The 17,927-nt window shown below is 41.1% G+C and overlaps 1 protein-coding gene across 4 annotated transcripts in view; it reads right to left on the bottom strand.

Moving 5' to 3' along the window:
* Nucleotides 1-17,927, bottom strand: part of MEIS1 (Meis homeobox 1) — a 197,586-nt gene that overhangs the window by 144,225 nt on the left and 35,434 nt on the right. For all 4 annotated transcript variants that reach the window (XM_077282533.1, XM_077282529.1, XM_077282530.1 and 1 more), the window contains exon 7: nucleotides 11,652-11,763. In XM_077282533.1, the coding sequence (XP_077138648.1) occupies nucleotides 11,652-11,763 (112 nt within the window). The remainder of the gene's footprint in view (nucleotides 1-11,651; nucleotides 11,764-17,927) is intronic.

Raw genomic sequence — 17,927 nt, 5'->3', positions numbered from 1 at the left:
CTTAATACCGTATCCAGGAGATAATCTTGAGAACTATGTCTGTACAATACGGGTGAAGCAGTGTTTGCTTATATATTTCTCATCCATAGGGCTCATACACAATATTGATTTTCTCATACGAGTACTATCCATGGTTTTCACAGACAGTACTCATTCCTATGATATTCTACGGGTCTGCGCATATGTCCAATTTTGTCCTCAGACTCAGTGGTCCGGGGTAAAAATCAGAGACATGTCCAATTTTGATCTAAATCGTCAATGCAATTCTATGGATCCATGAAAAAAAATCGGACTGCACATCGATGACATCTGAGTGCTGTCCAATTTTCAGGGAATAACAGAATGGAGAAGGTCGAGAACCTTTTTTTTGATCTCCACATCCAAGAAAAACTGATGTCCCTCTAATCAAACTCTGATCAGAATAATTGGACCGTTTTTTCGGACGTGGAGAAAAGGATCGTGACAACCTACCCATATGGGCAGGAAATGTACATAAATTGTGATAGAGCAGGAGTCCCCCAACCTGTGGCTCGGAACCCACATGTGGCTCTTGAGAACATGATGTGTGGTTCATGACTATTTTGCCAGCTTGTTACACCTGAACCAGGTCCACTAGGTCAAGCACACAGCTATGAAGAGGACCTCTCCAGAAGCTGACTCATTGCAGTGGCACTGTACGGAAAAGCAGATCTGGATACACATATACTGGTCATCGGAATGAGAAATATGGTTAGCTGGAGATAGAATGATACTGCCAGTTAGAGGGGTGCTAGAAGTTGGAATCGATAGAGTGATGTAAGTGCTTCATGCAAAAATACAGAATGAGAGAGGGATGGGAAAAACACCGGGATGTAAGTATGCTGCTGATAAGGCAAGGTGGTACAAGGTAGCAGTCTTATTTATTGGGGGAAGCTTTGTCAGTCATTAGACCGGTAATTTGGGGCTTTGGATGTCACTATTCGGAGAGATCTGGATGTGGCTTGTGACCATCTGTTGCTCCTAGGACATAGAATGTTGGGGACCACTGCTATAGACACTATGAATGCCTAAGATTTCACAGTAACTCCGATTGGAGATATCACTAGTTAATTGTAAAGTGCTGCAGAATATGTTGTCATTATATAAATAAAATTAACAATTATTATTATGGCTTTTATATTGCATCTGATTAATGTTGCTCATACCACCGGAAGCATGAATCAGATAGTCTAAAACCTTATGACGTTTCAGAGAAAAGATATTATGAAAAGCCGTCCAGGGACTGCATCTCGGATGACAACTACAAAATGGTCCTCAAAAATGTCAACTGAATTTACCAGTTTCCACAGGACTAAACAACCACTTAATGTGTACCACTTCTGAGGAGTGTTCGGATTCTCCTCAGAAAACAGATTTTGACAAACAGAAGCATCAAGCACACTGAACAAGTCTCGAGGGAGATAAGTCAACAACAGGAGAATCTGCCAATGGATTGTTACTTCTCATCAAGCCCGCCATGCCTGCTAGATTCCTGTCAGGTGAACAATGCTTTGGCTGATCTTCGGCCGACAGCCATCTCAGTTGACTCTCCCATACACAGTAGAGCTCGCTCGGTTGTGTGCTTCTGTGTTCTCTATGAGAAACCTGCCATCTCACACGTCATCCAGCGGTATAGTTAAGGCAGAACAATACAATCAGCAGTCTGAAATCGAAAATGTGTAATCCACATCTCGTCCGACCATCAGTCGACCGGTGCCCTTATACACCTTAAGGTACCGTCACACTAAGCGACGCTGCAGCGATATCGACAACGATGCTGATCGCTGCAGCGTCGCTGTGTGGTCGCTGGAGAGCTGTCACACAGACAGCTCTCCAGCGACCAACGATGACGAAGTCCCCGGGTAACCAGGGTAAACATCGGGTTACTAAGCGCAGGGCCGCGCTTAGTAACCCGATGTTTACCCTGGTTACCAGTGTAAATGTAAAAAAAACCAAACACTACATACTTACATTGCCGTGTCTGTCGCGTCCCTCGCCTTCAGATTCCCTGCACTGTGTAAGTGCCGGCCCTAAGCACAGCGGTGACGTCACCACTGTGCTTTGCTTTACGGCCGGCACTGACACATTCAGTGCAGGAAGCTCTGAGCAGCAGCGCGGATGCCGGGGGACGTGACAGACATCAGAAGGTGAGTATGTAGTGTTTTTTTTAACTTTTACAATGGTAACCAGGGTAAATATCGGGTTACTAAGCACGGCCCTGCGCTTAGTAACCCGATATTTACCCTGGTTACCATTGTAAAACATTTCTGGCATCGTTGCTTTTGGTGTCAAACACGACGATACACGCCGATCTGACGACCAAATAAAGTTCTGGACTTTCAGCAACGACCAGCGATATCACAGCGGGATCTAGATCGCTGCTGCGTGTCAAACTCAACGATATCGCTATCCAGGACGCTGCAACGTCACGGATCGTTGTCGTTCTCATTGCAAAGTCGTTTAGTGTGAAGGTACCTTTAGACCATTGGCAGAACTCATAAATATCGACATGTTGGGCAGATGTTAGTCTAATGTGGATGGGGCCCTTATTGCAAACACATGAATACGCTGCATAGCCGAGCGTGCATGTGTATTTGACTGTCAGTTGATAGGTATCTTAAGTCCATGACCAGGTTTAGACTCACCATATGATCAGAGGATAGATGTCTCAGATTGTATCATCAAATTTCCCTCAAAATTGCATCTGTAAGACATATACACAATGTCTTTTTCAGCCGAGTGTTTCATTATTTTCTGAGCGCTTTTTGACTGCCAGTGATTTTTTTTTAGCTTTTTTCCAACATTTTTGTGACATCTCTGCGACTGCTATTTTCAGGTAATTTTTTTTAATTTTATTCAACAATGAACAAACCACGTTTTTTCAATCAAAAAGTTGTCAAAACGCTCAAAGTGTTGGCAAGGCATGTTTTGGACGTCTTTTGAGCTTTTCAATTGACTTGTATTGTAAACTATAAATAGATTTCAGGGTGGAAAACCTCTGAAGCATGGCCAGATCACTGCTTTTAACCACTTGGCCTCTTTAGAAACCGTAAGCAGTAAAAAGGCGTTCAAAAAACTGAGCATATGAACGGAAAGCCATTTTTACTTACAAATTCCTATGTTCATCATTTTTAGCCCTTAGTTAGCACTTTTTTGGCAAAATTCAGAGTGGAATCCATCTGAAAAAGTTGTCATTTGCACATAACTTTGTTTTTTTTTATGGAAGTGTTTTTCACCATGTATTGAAAACTATCGACAATATATACTAAATCCTTCAAAATTAAAGATATAAGAGTAAATTCTCACTCTGGGGTCCCATCATGTCTGTACTTTAAATCATAAGCCCATCGATTTAAAGTGGAAATGTGTAATTCTTCTTTCTGCCCATGGGGGCACTGCAGGGGAATTGAACACTTCCTTGTCTGTAATTCTCCTATATTATTTATAATTCCTATAATAGAAAAATATTGCTACATTCTCTATTGCATATCTTTCCATCCACACTTATCCCACACTTTGGGACTTGCTTTTTATATCCTGCTACTTTGTGACCCGGCACTGAAGCTGGCAAGAACCAAATGTATTTACCATAACAATACGACAACAGTTATATTGAATCATGTCTCTTCTGTGCAAGCGGTCATATCATGTCAAAAACCAGCACATGATAATGGCATCAGTGAAATCAGGAAAGGTCAATCAAAGACAAGCCACAGTCTCTGCCGTCAGGATGACCTTCGGAGCTTGTGACAAATTGCTATCAGTCAATGTCAACTAATGACAGGAGCTCTTTAGTCAATCAATTGTTCTAAAAATGATCAAGAAAACTACTCACAGGACGGCTCATTTTCACATCAATGCCTGTGAAGTATGAAAAGCTCATTTTTTTTTTAGTTTTTAATAAGCTCATAAGTAAAGCAGTTACTGGGTAACAGAGGTCACCTTACCGAAAAGACAGAATCTCTCTTTGCCATTTTACATATTCTTTCATTTCCATATTGTAGCAAAAAGAAGTATGTCACAGTATTTAGTATTCTGCTATAGGACGAAACCATGGAAGTGGACCACATGCCAGCTGTGCCGAAAAACACCCAATATAGTCGTATGCCAGTCTATGTAAGCTACATATTGTAGCAGCAATTTATATAGAGTATTCCAACTTCTGTCAATTAAAGAAACTTTGTTTATAAATATTTATCTATCTTTCAATTAATCTGTCTATTTATCTCTTTCATGTATATCTGTCTACGAATCAATCTAACTCATATGTCTATCTATTATCTAATCTATCTATTATCTATCTATCCATCTAGATGTCTATCCATTATCTATCCATCTATCTATCTAACCATCCACTATTATCTATCTATCTATCTATCTATCTATCTATCTATCTATCTATCTATCTATCTAACCATCCTCTATTATCTATCCATACATTTATCTATATGTCAATTATCTATCTGTCATCTCATATAAATCTATCTATTATCTATCATAGCATATCTATCAGCATGGGGGCTCAGTGGTTAGCACTGTATTGTGGCTCAGTGGTTAGCACTGTTGCTTTGCAGCACTGGAGTCCTGGGTTCAAATCCCTCTAAGGACAACATCTGCAAGTAGTTTATGTTCTCCCCATGTTTGCATGCGTTTCCTCCAGGTTCTCCGGTTTCCTCCCACACTCCAAAGACATACTGATAGGGAATCTAGATTGTGAGCCCCAATGAGGACAGTGATGATAATGTATGTAAAGCGCTGCAGAATATGATAGTGCTATAAAAGTAAAGCATAATAAATAAATAATAATTACTGTATCTATTTAATGTATAGTTGAAGTTTTGGAATATGTAGCACAACCAGTCTCCACTTTTCTTAGGGTCAGCAGCTACCAGCAGTTTCATATTACCTCCTAAACCTGTATTGCTTGTTTCTCAAATTAAAATATCTTCTGCAGCCTCAAACCGCTCTAAAGTCATCCATAGAAAAGAAATAAAGGAGGCCGAGCGACACTTAAGCTAAGTCATAATTGGAAGTATGTGAAAAATGAAGTGTCAGTTTGGTCAATAAAGGGCAAAGGTCAAGGGGGACTGGAGCCCAAACTCCCTGTGAAATGTGCTCATTAAGATGTCCAATCAGCGAGCTCCTTCCACCCTATCACATCAGTCATCAGATAGAAAGCCGCTCCAGAATACCCAGCTCTGTGCAGTTATTACTCCTTGTGTTCATGTAAAAAAAGGGAGAGCTGGTATATAAATCGTTGCTCAGTCAACTGGAACATACTGTGGCCCTTCACCTCCCCCGCTCCTCTTCTTCTCCGTCCAGCAGGATTGAAACAGCCACCTTGAGATTCCCCTCACCAGTATGAGAAATTATCTGAGCCTGCAAGAATGTTGTACAGAAACAGAACATTTTGCATTGTATCCTTGATGGATCCTTAGCTAAAATCTGCTATAATCATTACCGCAGAACGGAATCCCAATCTGAAGACGGCAAGACTTCAAGCGGCGGCTTACGTCCTGCTGATTTTACATGGAAGCATCTATTGGTTATGACCTTAAAAATCATTCAAAAACAGTAACTTTGTTTCTTTGGCCTTCTCAGAAGGAAACCAGTGTCTAGTTTCAAGATACAATATAGTACAGGCCAAACCTTTCTAGAGTCTAAACAGAATGTGCATTTGACCTAGCTTGGAGATTTAGGTTGCGGCCCCTGGAGGGTAGGACTTAATCTGGATCAAACTTTTAACTTCTCTTCAAATAGAAGCCTAACCCAGCCCCAAACCTTTCAGGTTTCTGCACATTATCACTAAGCAACTCCAGTTCATTGACTGGGAACTAAACAATCCAAGACGTTAGTCACAACATTACTCCAGCCAGGAGAGCATTAGTCTGGGGCAACCAGTTTGGGAGAAAACTATGGAGGAGATCAAATAACATTTGGTTCTGCTGCTATATTATAGAACGGGAGATACATTATTGGAAGTGACACAGATAAAACTGAAAAAAGATGGGAAAGACTGGAGACAAAGCGCAAAATAGGGTCTTATCTGGGTAACAATGTTAAAAGAATTGCACAATTGTGCTCACCTGGTCGGGTTGTGTGCACACGACCACTGATGATGCTTAGGACTGCTGCAGACTCACGAGGAGATGAATGTATAAGTTGTGGAGAAACAAATGGATAAATTCTGCGCTGCCGTGGAAGAAAAGGTGAAGGATGTCAATCTGAACATAAGTGGTTTATTCGTCAACGCGTTTCGGAGTATGCAGCTCCTTTTTCAGGACAACCACAATCGAAACTTGTTGACGAATAAACCACTTATACTCGGATTGGCATCCTTCATCTTTTCCTGGACGGCAGCGCAGAATTAAACGATATCTATAACTCTGTACGTAACCCCTTCTCATGTACAGCACCATGGAATTAATGGTACTATATAAATAAATAATAATAACAATTAACCCATTTGTTTCTTCACTACTTAGAAAATAGATGAAGCGCAAAGATAGATACTGTAGATAGATAGATAAATAATTATTACACTCTAATTAAGCTTATTGCTAAGGGCATATTACACGTTGTCCCATAGACTCTCCCCCTGTATGAGAGAACATTACTTATATTTCCAGAGACCTCTCATTTCCTCCTCATATTAAAAGTAAATTACAGGTTGCTGCCAAGGATCTCCATTAGGAAGCTGCAATGCCATGCTCCAATGGCCTTGTGGTTGTAAAGCTTGGATAACAGCCATATACATTTTCCAAATGAAAAATCCATACATAGAAAAAAAAAAAAAGTTTGAATGATATAAATGGGTGGTAGTGAAGCAAATTGATGGTAAGGATGTGTTTTTGTGAAAACGGATGAAAATTGCTGGATAGAACAAATACGCTATAGATACATAGGAACCAGTCAATAGAATATAACTGGCTTCATGTTATAGTTTTTTTGTTTGTTTTTTTAAACATTAACATTTAGAATTATCAATATTCTAGCATTTATATAACTAATTCATAGAAGTAGTTATTATTGTTGCTGTTTTATTTCAAACTTGCATTATAAATCCATAAATAAAAAAAGATCCAATATTGCCTCTAAGTATTTTAATAATTACTTTGCCACACTTGCATATGCCACAAACATGTAAGATCCTGCATATTCTATCTATCTATCTATCTATCTATCTATCTATCTATCTATCTATCTATCTATCTATCTATTGATCTATCTATTATCTATCTCATATCTATCTGTCTATCTCTATTGATCTATTCATTTATTTATGTATGTTTCATCTATCCATCACTCTATCTTTCATGTCTGTCTGTCCATCCATCCATCTGTCTGTCTACGTAACGATCTAGAGATAGATAGATAGATAGATAGACAGACAGACAGACAGATAGATAGATGATAGATTGATTGATTGATAGACAGACAGAAAGATAGATAGATAGATAGATAGATAGATAGATAGATAGATAGATAGATAGATAGATTGTGCTAATTTCCATAGGCAGTGTCGCTTTCCATCAATAATCTGCTTTGATAATAAAGCTGTGGTCAGTGTCACATAATATGATGAGAATTTTATGTATAAGGGTCAGGAAGTTCTATTTAACTCTACAACACATTTTACTACCATAGTAATATAAGAATTCATTGATTCCAGACAAATTGCAGGAATATTTGTCAGCAATTACCACGGTGAATTTAGGGCTGTAATACAATAGCCCTAAAATAACATTTGCAAAACTAGCAGAGCATGCAAATATGTATGAGAAGCATCTTAAAGTGAGTAGAAAGTCTCCCCGAGGCCACACCTGAGGCCCTAAAGGCTGGTACCATGAGCTGCCTGCTCCCCATGTTGTGCAGACATAATGACTGCTAAGCCTTCTAGTGCCAAGTAGGCTGTGCTCATTGCTGAAATATTTCGCCAACTCCCGTTCATACACTGACTCCTGCTGACTTCCAAAAAACCTTACAGTAGAACTAGTCTCTTTCAAAGAAAATTAACCATATGTTCATGAGCCTGTGCTTAGATTTGTGCCCAGAGCAAGTGAGACTAAGAGAATTCCTGAACACTCATGACTAAGGTCTCTTGTATTTGGGTAGTATAGCACAATCATTGCTATATACAGTATGTCAGGCGTCATCATTTAAGCATCTGATCAGCAGTCTATAAATGATAGAGCTTGTCGTATATCATGCATTATAGGGATCATATCACATTTGAAACTCATAGGCTACAAAAGCAGAGTATAAACTGATGTTATCTAACCCTTGTTTGGTTTTGAGATGAATTGGTAGGTTTGGGGGTTTGGGGCTAGGTAATTCATTAGAGCCATTGGGAGTAATAAAGTCTATAGGATAGTAAGAAGATGGGGCAGAGGGTGTTGGAGCAACACATTACTAGTGACATAAGAATAAGGCGCGAGTCTCTCGCATCAATACCCGGCACTGCTGCCAGCACTCGGGACCGGAGTGTGTGGCAACATGTATTTCTATGCAGCTGAATGCTCCAGTCCTGAGTGCTGGCGGCAGTGCCGGGTATTGATGTGAAAGACTCACGTGAGTTTCTCGCATTGAACTCGCAAGTGTGACCCCGGCCTAAGGCTTTTAGAGGTCATTTGGCGCCTAGGGAAAGGGGCAAGAAATTATTTTTTGCCTGCCCCATAAGAGGAGATAAATGCTTAAAAGCCCTCTTCCCATCAAAGTTTTTATCCTTTTAATATATTGCAATCATCACATTATATAGCAATGTGTACTTGTGATTGCTCATTTTGCCTTTCTACCCAGTTCATTCTTCTCTTTTCCATTAGATGTATGAAATCAAGAACAGGCTAGCTGAATACCTCTAAGCTCTATGTACAAATATTTCCCCTGCATGCGAGTCATCATTAGAACTACAATTCTTCTATTAATCACTGCAAAGTCCCTGGAAGTCCAGCTCCACCATCTCTTTAACTCCTGGCTCAGCTGCTCTGCTCGACTCTACACTGCCAGGGACTTTGCAGTGATGTAGAATTGTAGTTCTAACGATGACTTATACAGGAAAAATAGACTTCCTGTTTCTACATAGAGCTTAGAAGGATTCTGATATTCTGGAGTGATGAGCAAGCGTGCTCGCATAAGGTGTCAACCTGAGCACACTTGTGTCCTAATCGAGCATTTTCAGAATGCTCGAAAAAATGCTGGAATCGCCACGGCTGCATGTCTCACGGCTGTTTACAGCTATAACACTTACAGACATTGCCTGTTTGTTAGGCAATCCCTACATGTATTGCAGCTGTTAAACAGCCGTGAGACATGCAGCTGTGGTGACTCCAGCATTTTTTTTTCAAGCACACCGAAAAATACTCGATTAGGACACGAGCATACTCGGGTTAACATCTTATGCGAGCACACTCGCTCATCACAACAGTAGTCTGTTATTAATCATGTGATGCAAAAGGCTTAATGGAAAAGAGAAGAATTAACTGGGTAGAAGGGCATAATGAGCAACTGTAAGTACACAGTGCTATATAAAATCCATTGAAATCCAAGCGTTTACACCTCTGCAAAACTGTAGGATCAGACTGCAAACAGGGTTTGTTTGTAGTCTGTAACCATGGACACACATAGGTCTCCATAAGAGCTGTATAGACAAAAAAAAAATCTATAATTTTCTTGTGACCGTGCACATAGCCTCTAAGACATGAACAACTAGGTACTAACATCTGCTAACTAGTTAATGCATATTGGAAGTTATCCTGCCATAGAAAAAACATGACGAGGAACTTTTTTTTATAGATAGTTATATATAATTGAAGTTACACCTACCACACCTAGGTTTGGCGGAAATGAAAAAGTAAAAATACACAAATCAGCAAGTTCTAAAATAAAGATAAAATTGTAGCAGAAATAAACTGTAGTATGTAAATAAGAACTTCACAAATTCCCATACACCAAGATTGTACTTCTGGCCCAAGGCCAATAAAAACCGCCCTAGGTGAGTTCTATTTTTGAAAGGCATGTGACTTACATAACTCCATATATAACCCCCCACCCCCAAAGTATAGACAGACAGACAGATAGATAGATAGATAGATAGATAGATAGATAGATAGATGCACTTATATGCTCACTTTCCATGGTTTATCCTAGAATCATTGGGATAAGAGCATAGCACAAAACACTCCGTGAACAATTTAAAGAATGACGTTAAATACCTCCATATGTCCACTAAAAACAAATGCATACTGATAAGCAATAGTGAAAAATGTAAAAAAAAACATCTACGTGGATCTAAATTCAAAGAGCTGCGGAAGGCAGAGAACTGAAATCGTCTCATTACAAGAAGATGCAATTATCATCTCGCGATTAATCTCATCCACAATGAATTCAAATTCTAGAGAAGAAAAAGTAGTGGGCCAGATGTAGCAGAACTCCGTTCTCCTTGTGGACCCTCTTTACACTTCTGCAAAACTTAGTGAATTATCTTTAGGCTACATTCACATGTCTGTGTGAATTTTACCATCCGTAAGAAACGGACATTTCTTTTTTCTTTTCAGATGTCAGCCTAGCTATATCCACCATTTTCTCACTCGCTTTTTTTTTTTTTTTTCTTTTCATTGAAGAAATGTGTTTGTACGCAAGCCAATACAAATTTCTCTTGTAGTTTTTTATTATTAAATTAATTTAAAATTGATTACTAAGCAATGAATCTTTGATAAACGGAAGCTAGTTTGATTTTCGATTTGGATCTGTGTTTCACGGCTCGCCATGGACTTGTATGGCTGAGTCTGATCTGCAAACATGGATCAGAATAGGACCTGTTCTGTATCTCACAGATCTCATGTGCATCAATGATGTTCAGGAATATGTGTATGGTTTCCTGAACTGTTATGGGTCCATGTGCCACCCGCAAAAAAATCGGACGTTTCACACAAATTTGTGAATGTAGCCTATCACTGATTCATCAGAGAGTGCAGCCAAAATGATACGAAACGGATTCAGCTCTGCTACATCTGTAGAGCTTTCTCATTCATAGGGGTCTGGTTCCCACACAAAGAACAATAGTGCACTAATCACATATAACAAGGGATTTACCAATAGCAAATCGGCAAAATTAAATATTTTCCCATCAGAGTTATGTTGTATAACACGTTTCGGAAGAAATAACAACAAAATAACAAGATACTAATCAACATTAAAGCAATAAAAAGGCAATATAGCCTTCAGAAATGGCCAAACTGTGCGTATTATTTTGGACGCAATCCTACTATATTATTACAGGTAGCAGAGCTGAATTTGTCAATGGATGACATAGATCTGAACAATGGTTTTGCATTGAACCACAGTTAAAATGAATGCATTGGATCTCATTTTTAAAACTATTTTTGCATTTTGATCTTGAAAAAAAGTTTACCTTATGTCTTATGCTACGGCAAAAGACATGGTTATTGAACTCTGGATTCACAAATGTAGTTTTGGGAGTATTTTTAGCAGAAGAGTAAACGAAAGACGTTCCTAAAAAATACAAAAACTGCACCAAAACTTATATGTGTGAAGTCAGCCTTTTTAAAAACAAACATAACATAATCAGCTTTGCTACAGCTGTGTACATAAACTTTAATATTCAGTATTCCTACCTTGTTCGCTGCTGTTGTCTCCGCTATGCGACGTGTGCCCCCCACTGGAAGGTCCTGGCGTACCCCCAGAACGAGTCGACGCTGTGTCATCATGGTCTCTGCTCCAGGAAGGCTGTGGGAACACATTGAAACTTGATAAGCACAAGGGAAAAAAAAAAAGTAAAAGCTTCAAACCACATCTTTTTTTTTTTTTTTTGCATATATTTAACAAGAACCAATTTAATGTGCAAATTTAAAGGAAAGCTGCCAAATGGCTGTGCATTAGTTTCTTTCACTGAACTAAACTGCGCAGATATCTTTCATAATTGCGCTGCGAATTACCATCGAAAACACAAACATTCCCGAGAAAAAGGCAAATAACGGCGTCTAGATTCTGATTATATATTTAGCAGCATCAGACCCTCTGGCGTAACAGTCTGTTACTCTGCGAATGCAGAAATGAGAGTGGTCTTTGATTCTGCCATTTATATAGTCTTAGCCTCTGATACATCGCACAGGACAAGCGTAGAAGAGCCCTAGACACAATAAGGCCCGGGCTCCACAATAGCCGATAGGTGTCAGCTGTTTGCCGGATGGTATGTGGCAAATGGACTAGGCAAGAGGACAAAAAAGAAGGGAACAACAATGGCTTCACATGGTCTATGTACACTCAGCCCCATGCAGAGCCTCCTTGTAGTATTCAACAGAAAACAGATGTTAGTCCTTATCACAGGGCGAATTTCAAAAGTAACATTCAGATAGGAAAAATTGGCTGTAAATTAAATTCTTACAAAAAAAGAAAAAAACAACAATCCTGACAAAAACACTCCTCCCGAGCCTCCTTTTATCATTAGAAAAGTTTTAATTAGCCTTTTAGTAATTACTTCTAAATATAGCTATAGGCCATGCGTGGTTACCCAGTGCATGCATGCATAATGAAGACTGTAATTCTTAGTATCGGCTCCCATACATGGCAAATTAATCTATCAATCAGGAAGTATAGATGTAATGTCTGATGAAGGAGTCATTTATAGTTAAAAGGTGCATTACCTGTTATTATAGGTCAGCTTCAAAGAGTAACAGGGCAGTTGCCTAGGGGCCTCTACTAAACAGGGGCAGAGGTTATTATGATCTCCCTATATTTATTACTGAGGGTTAGGACTCATTCACATTGCAAATTTCTATTCCGAGTGCAAGCCGAAAAACATCGGATCGCTCTCAGACCAATGTTTTTCTATGACAGCATGTCTGACTTTGATCTGATATTCAGATCACACTCGGACATGCAAGTCAACTTTGGCCTGCCCTCGGATGACATCTTAGTGTGGTCCTATTTCTACGGACTGACAGAATGGAGAAGATGGAGAAGTCTTCAAACAGAGGCTGGACAGACATCTGTCTGAGATGGTTTAGTGAATCCTGCATTGAGCAGTGGGTTGGACACGATGACCCCAGAGGTCCCTTTCAACACTAGCATTCTAAAATTCTTTGGAATTGCTTTCTCCATCTTCTCCGCACCCAAGAGAATCGAATCACACTCTGATCAGAGTGTCATTTTCATAATTGTCCCAATTCTCTCAGATGAGAGCATCTATGGTTGTATGATCCGGCTAAATTATCACTGGCTGCACTATTAGCTAGGATAAATTTGGTGGTCAAGAACGTATGTAAGGAAGGGAGGATAAGAAACTGCCAGACTCTTCTTATTGTACTTTATCTCTTGGATTAACAAACAATTAAGCCCCTCTAAGGGTACTGTCACACAGTGACACTTTGGACGCTACGACGGCACGATCCGTGACGTCGCAGCGTCGTATGATTATCGCTCCAGCGTCGTAGACTGCGGTCACACTTTGCAATCACGGCGCTGGAGCGATGCCGAAGTCCCCGGGTAACCAGGGTAAACATCGGGTTACTAAGCGCAGGGCCGCGCTTAGTAACCCGATGTTTACCCTGGTTACCAGCGTAAACGTAAAAAAAAAAACAGTACATACTTACATTCCGGTGCCTGTCCCCCGGCGTTCTGCTTCTCTGCACTGTGTAAGCACAGCGGCCGGAAAGCAGAGCGGTGACGTCACCGCTGTGCTCGCTTTCCGGCTGGCAGGCGCTCACAGTGCAGAGAAGCTGAGACGCCGGGGGACGGACACCGGAATGTGAGTATGTACTGTTTGTTTTTTTTACGTTTACGCTGGTAACCAGGGTAAACATCGGGTTACTAAGCGCGGCCCAGCGCTTAGTTACCCGATGTTTACCCTAGTTACAAGCGAACACATCGCTGGATCGGTGTCACACACAACGATCCAGCGATGACAGCGGGTGATCAAGCGACGAAAGAAAGTTCCAAACGATCTGCTACGACGTACGATTCTCAGCGTGATGTCTGATCGCAGTAGCGTGTCAGACACAGCGATATCGTATGGATATCGCTGCAACGTCACGGATCGTACCGTCGTAGCGATCAAAGTGCCACTGTGTGACAGTACCCTTACACATTAGACTAAACTTTTGTGTGAATGGGGGGTGCCAGCCAACTGACTGTTGGGAAAGATGTTGACCGGAAATGTCCAATTTCGGACTGTCAATCAATAATTTTCCGCTGGAATTAAGCCACCGACAGAGATGTTTTTTGGTAGCTTTCTCATAGAGAACATAGAAGCGCTCGGCCAAGTGAACGCTCCTTTTGTATGAGGGAGACGAATGAGATAATGGTTAACTGAACGATCGGTCAAACCATCTAATGTGTATAGGCTGGGGTCTAATTTTTGGCTGATGGTAGATTTCAGGGAAAAAATGGTTTGGGCTGTTTATTTTAACATTTTGTTCTCAGTGGAATTAAGTGCCCCAATTCCTCCCAAGGTATCTTGCAACAACTTATTCCCCTCTCCCCTTTCAGAAATCATGCTCATCCCACTGAGCCGAGCGTGAATGTGTATTGGGGAGTCAAGAAGAATAGGTGGGTGCATGGGGCAGCACCTTTGTCCATCAATGTCTCCTATTGGAGCAGATAGGCTTTGGCATGTCGGATTTTAAATTACTTAAAGCTTGCGGCTGCTACACTGCAGCATCATGCAGGTGAACGAGGTCGCGTTGACAGCGGCAACTTTCTGTGATAATGATAATCAAGTAGCAAAAAGTCAGAACCATTTGGATTTTTCTCAACTTTCTAGTGACAATTGACACAATGTGACACCATTCACCTGCATGATGCTGCAATGTAGTATCAACATAGAGCGTTGTTTGGCCGTGTGACCTGTGTTCTGACCAAAGTCACCGTGTAGTCCCAAACTTAAGCAATTTAAAAATCCCACATGCCAAACCTTATGTGCCCCAACAGGAGACATTGATGGATAGGGTGTTGCTCCATACCCCAGCTACACTTACCCACTCCCCATTACACATGCATGCTCATCTCAGAGGAGCATCTATTATTTCTGAGGGGAATAATTCACTTATGGTTTTGCTTATTTCCAGTGAGAACAAAATGATCGGTTGAAATTAAACAGCCCAAACCTTATTTTTTCCTGCCAAAGCCAACATACCCATTATATGGTCAGTGGCCAAATATCTCAAATTTTCAATTAGTATTCTGTAGATAAGATAGTAAAGCTGCAGCCAAAAATTGTACCGTGACAATTTATGCTTTTCCAGGCACACATTGCAGCACACTGTCACTCATGTCAACCCAACCTTACCCACAAAATCGTGCAACCAATTATCACTCAATAAATAAACTTTGCCCACCACGTGTAGCTACAGCTTTTCCTGCATACCGCACCACAACATGGGAACGATCCCTCAAGGGTTTGAAAAGGACTGCTGCTGACTCCTCACTACTTTTGCTCCTTTTTTTCTGGAGTAAAAATAGTTGTGTTAGTGACTTGTTAATTTGCACTTTATTCATTATTTTAATTGTGCCTTTTATTTTCCTTGTTGTCACCGGTGTTTTGTTACTTTTATTTATCCTATTCCTTATTTATTATTTTGAAATGCTGAAAAAGTGGTGCATGAAATCACATTTTCTAGTATTTTAAAGCTTATTTAGGGCTGTCCCACACGTCCAGATAATTCCGGTACCGGAATAAATCGGTACCGGAGTTATCCGTGTCCGTGTGCCTGGGAACTCACGGAGGCCATACGTGCGGCACACGTGTGCCGCCCGTATGGCGAGTGGGTACCACACGGAGCGTGTGGTACCCACTCTGCATGGTGCTGAAGCTGCGATTCATATCTTCCCTGCAGCAACGTTTGCTGTAGAGAAAATATGAAGAATAGTGTTTAAAATAAAGATCCATGTGTCCGGCGCCCCCCCACCCCCTGTGCGCCCCCCCCGCTGGTCAGAAAATACTTACCCGCCTCCCTCGCTGCTTCCTGGTCTGGCCGCGGCTTCTCCTGCATGCGGTCACGTGGGCCCGATCATTTACAGTCATGAATATGTGGCTCCACCTCCCATAGGGGCGGAGCCGACTATTCATGATTGTAAATGATCGGCCCCACGTGACCGCATACAGTAGGAGGCGCGGCCAGACCAGGAAGGAGCGAGGGAGCGGGTAAGTATTTTCTGACCAGCGGGGGGGCGCACAGGGGGTGGGGGGGCGGCGGACACATGGATCTTTATTTTAAACACTATTCTTCATATTTTCTCTATAGCAAACGCTGCTACAGGGAAGATATGAATACCGGCTTCAGCACCATGTGGGGGGGACAGCGCTTACTGTAGCGCTGTCTCCTGCACGCACACGGACCCCAGACGGAGAATGTCCGTGTGAGGTCCGTGTTTTACGCGGACCCATTGACTCTATTGGGTCCGTGTAAAACGTGCGCTCCCACGAACACTGACATGTCTCCGTGTTTGGCACACGGAGACACGGTCCGCAAAAAATCAATGACATCTGCACAGATGCATTGATTTTTATGGGTCTACGTGTGTCAGTGTCTCCGGTACGTGAGGAAACTGTCACCTCACGTACCGGAATCACTGACGTGTGAAACCGGCCTAAGGGCTCATTCAGACATCTGTATTTCACATACATGTTCTATCGGTGTTTTTTTTAAGTATACAACATGTACCCATTATTGTCTGTTGAGCAGATCACATGTCCGTATTTTTTGGGGAATTGTGGTTCCATGCAAATCTCACAGAGACATATCCATTTATTACTGACAGCACGAATGAAAACTGCCAATACCAGTCTATGTGTCCGTGAAAAGCAAGGGCAGCACAGGGATGGCATCCATGTGCCATCCCTGTGCTGTTCATGTTTATCATTGCAAGGGATAGAAGAAGCTTTGGAATTAATTTATGTGTGAAAAAACACTGACCAAACACCGATCCTCTGAAAAGTGCCAAAAAAAAAAAAGGGAGAAGCAATCATTGTGCACTCAATTTAATGAACCTGGCGCAAAAAAGAAAAACAAGACAAAAAAATGATCAAATGTCTCACAATACACTAAAGTCACCCTGTCCTCATCCTAAGGCTTCATTCAGAAGTCCGTGTTTCACGCATGTGTTCTAACCGTTTTTTCACGGATAATACATGTAACCATTATAATATATGCTGCTATTAACATGTTCGTGTTTTTTCCCGGCTCACAGATGAAAAGTGCCAGTACATGTGTATGGGTCTGTGAAAATAACCACGGCACACAGATGGCATCAGTGGCAGCACGGTTGGCTCAGTGGTTAGCACTGCAGCCTAGCAGTGCTGGGTTCTAATCCCACCTTGGACAACAACTGCTAGGAGTTTGTATGTTCTCCCCGTGTTTACGTGGGTTTCCTCCCACATTCCAAAGACATACTGATAAGGAATTTGATAATATATGCAAACTGTAAAGCGCTGCGGAATATGTTAGTGCTATATAAAAATAAAGATTATTATTATCAGTGTGCTGCCTTATTTGACTCTTGAAGCTATAGAGAAGTTTGGTAACTTTTTATTTATCCATGCGTTAAAAACACGGATGACACACTGATGGTAGAAATGGACACATTTGACACACTGATGGTAGAAACGGACACATATGACACATTGATGGTAAAAACAGACACATTTGACACACTGATGGTAGAAACGGACACATATGACACACTGATGGTAAAAACAGACACACCGATGGTAACAACGGTCACACAGATGACACACTGTTGGTAAAAACGGGCACTCAGATGATGCACTAATGGTTAAAATGGACATACTGCTGGTCTGATTGTAAAAAGGGACACACTGATGGTAAAAACGGACAGACTTGCAAGTGTGATGTGAGAAACTCACGCATCTCTCGCATCAATACCCGGTACTG

Source organism: Ranitomeya variabilis, chromosome 2, assembly GCF_051348905.1.
Source record: "Ranitomeya variabilis isolate aRanVar5 chromosome 2, aRanVar5.hap1, whole genome shotgun sequence".
In the NCBI taxonomy this organism is placed as follows: Eukaryota; Metazoa; Chordata; class Amphibia; order Anura; family Dendrobatidae; genus Ranitomeya; species Ranitomeya variabilis.
The sequence above is the reverse complement of the archived record's forward strand: the minus strand, read 5'-3'. Positions and strand labels throughout refer to the sequence as shown.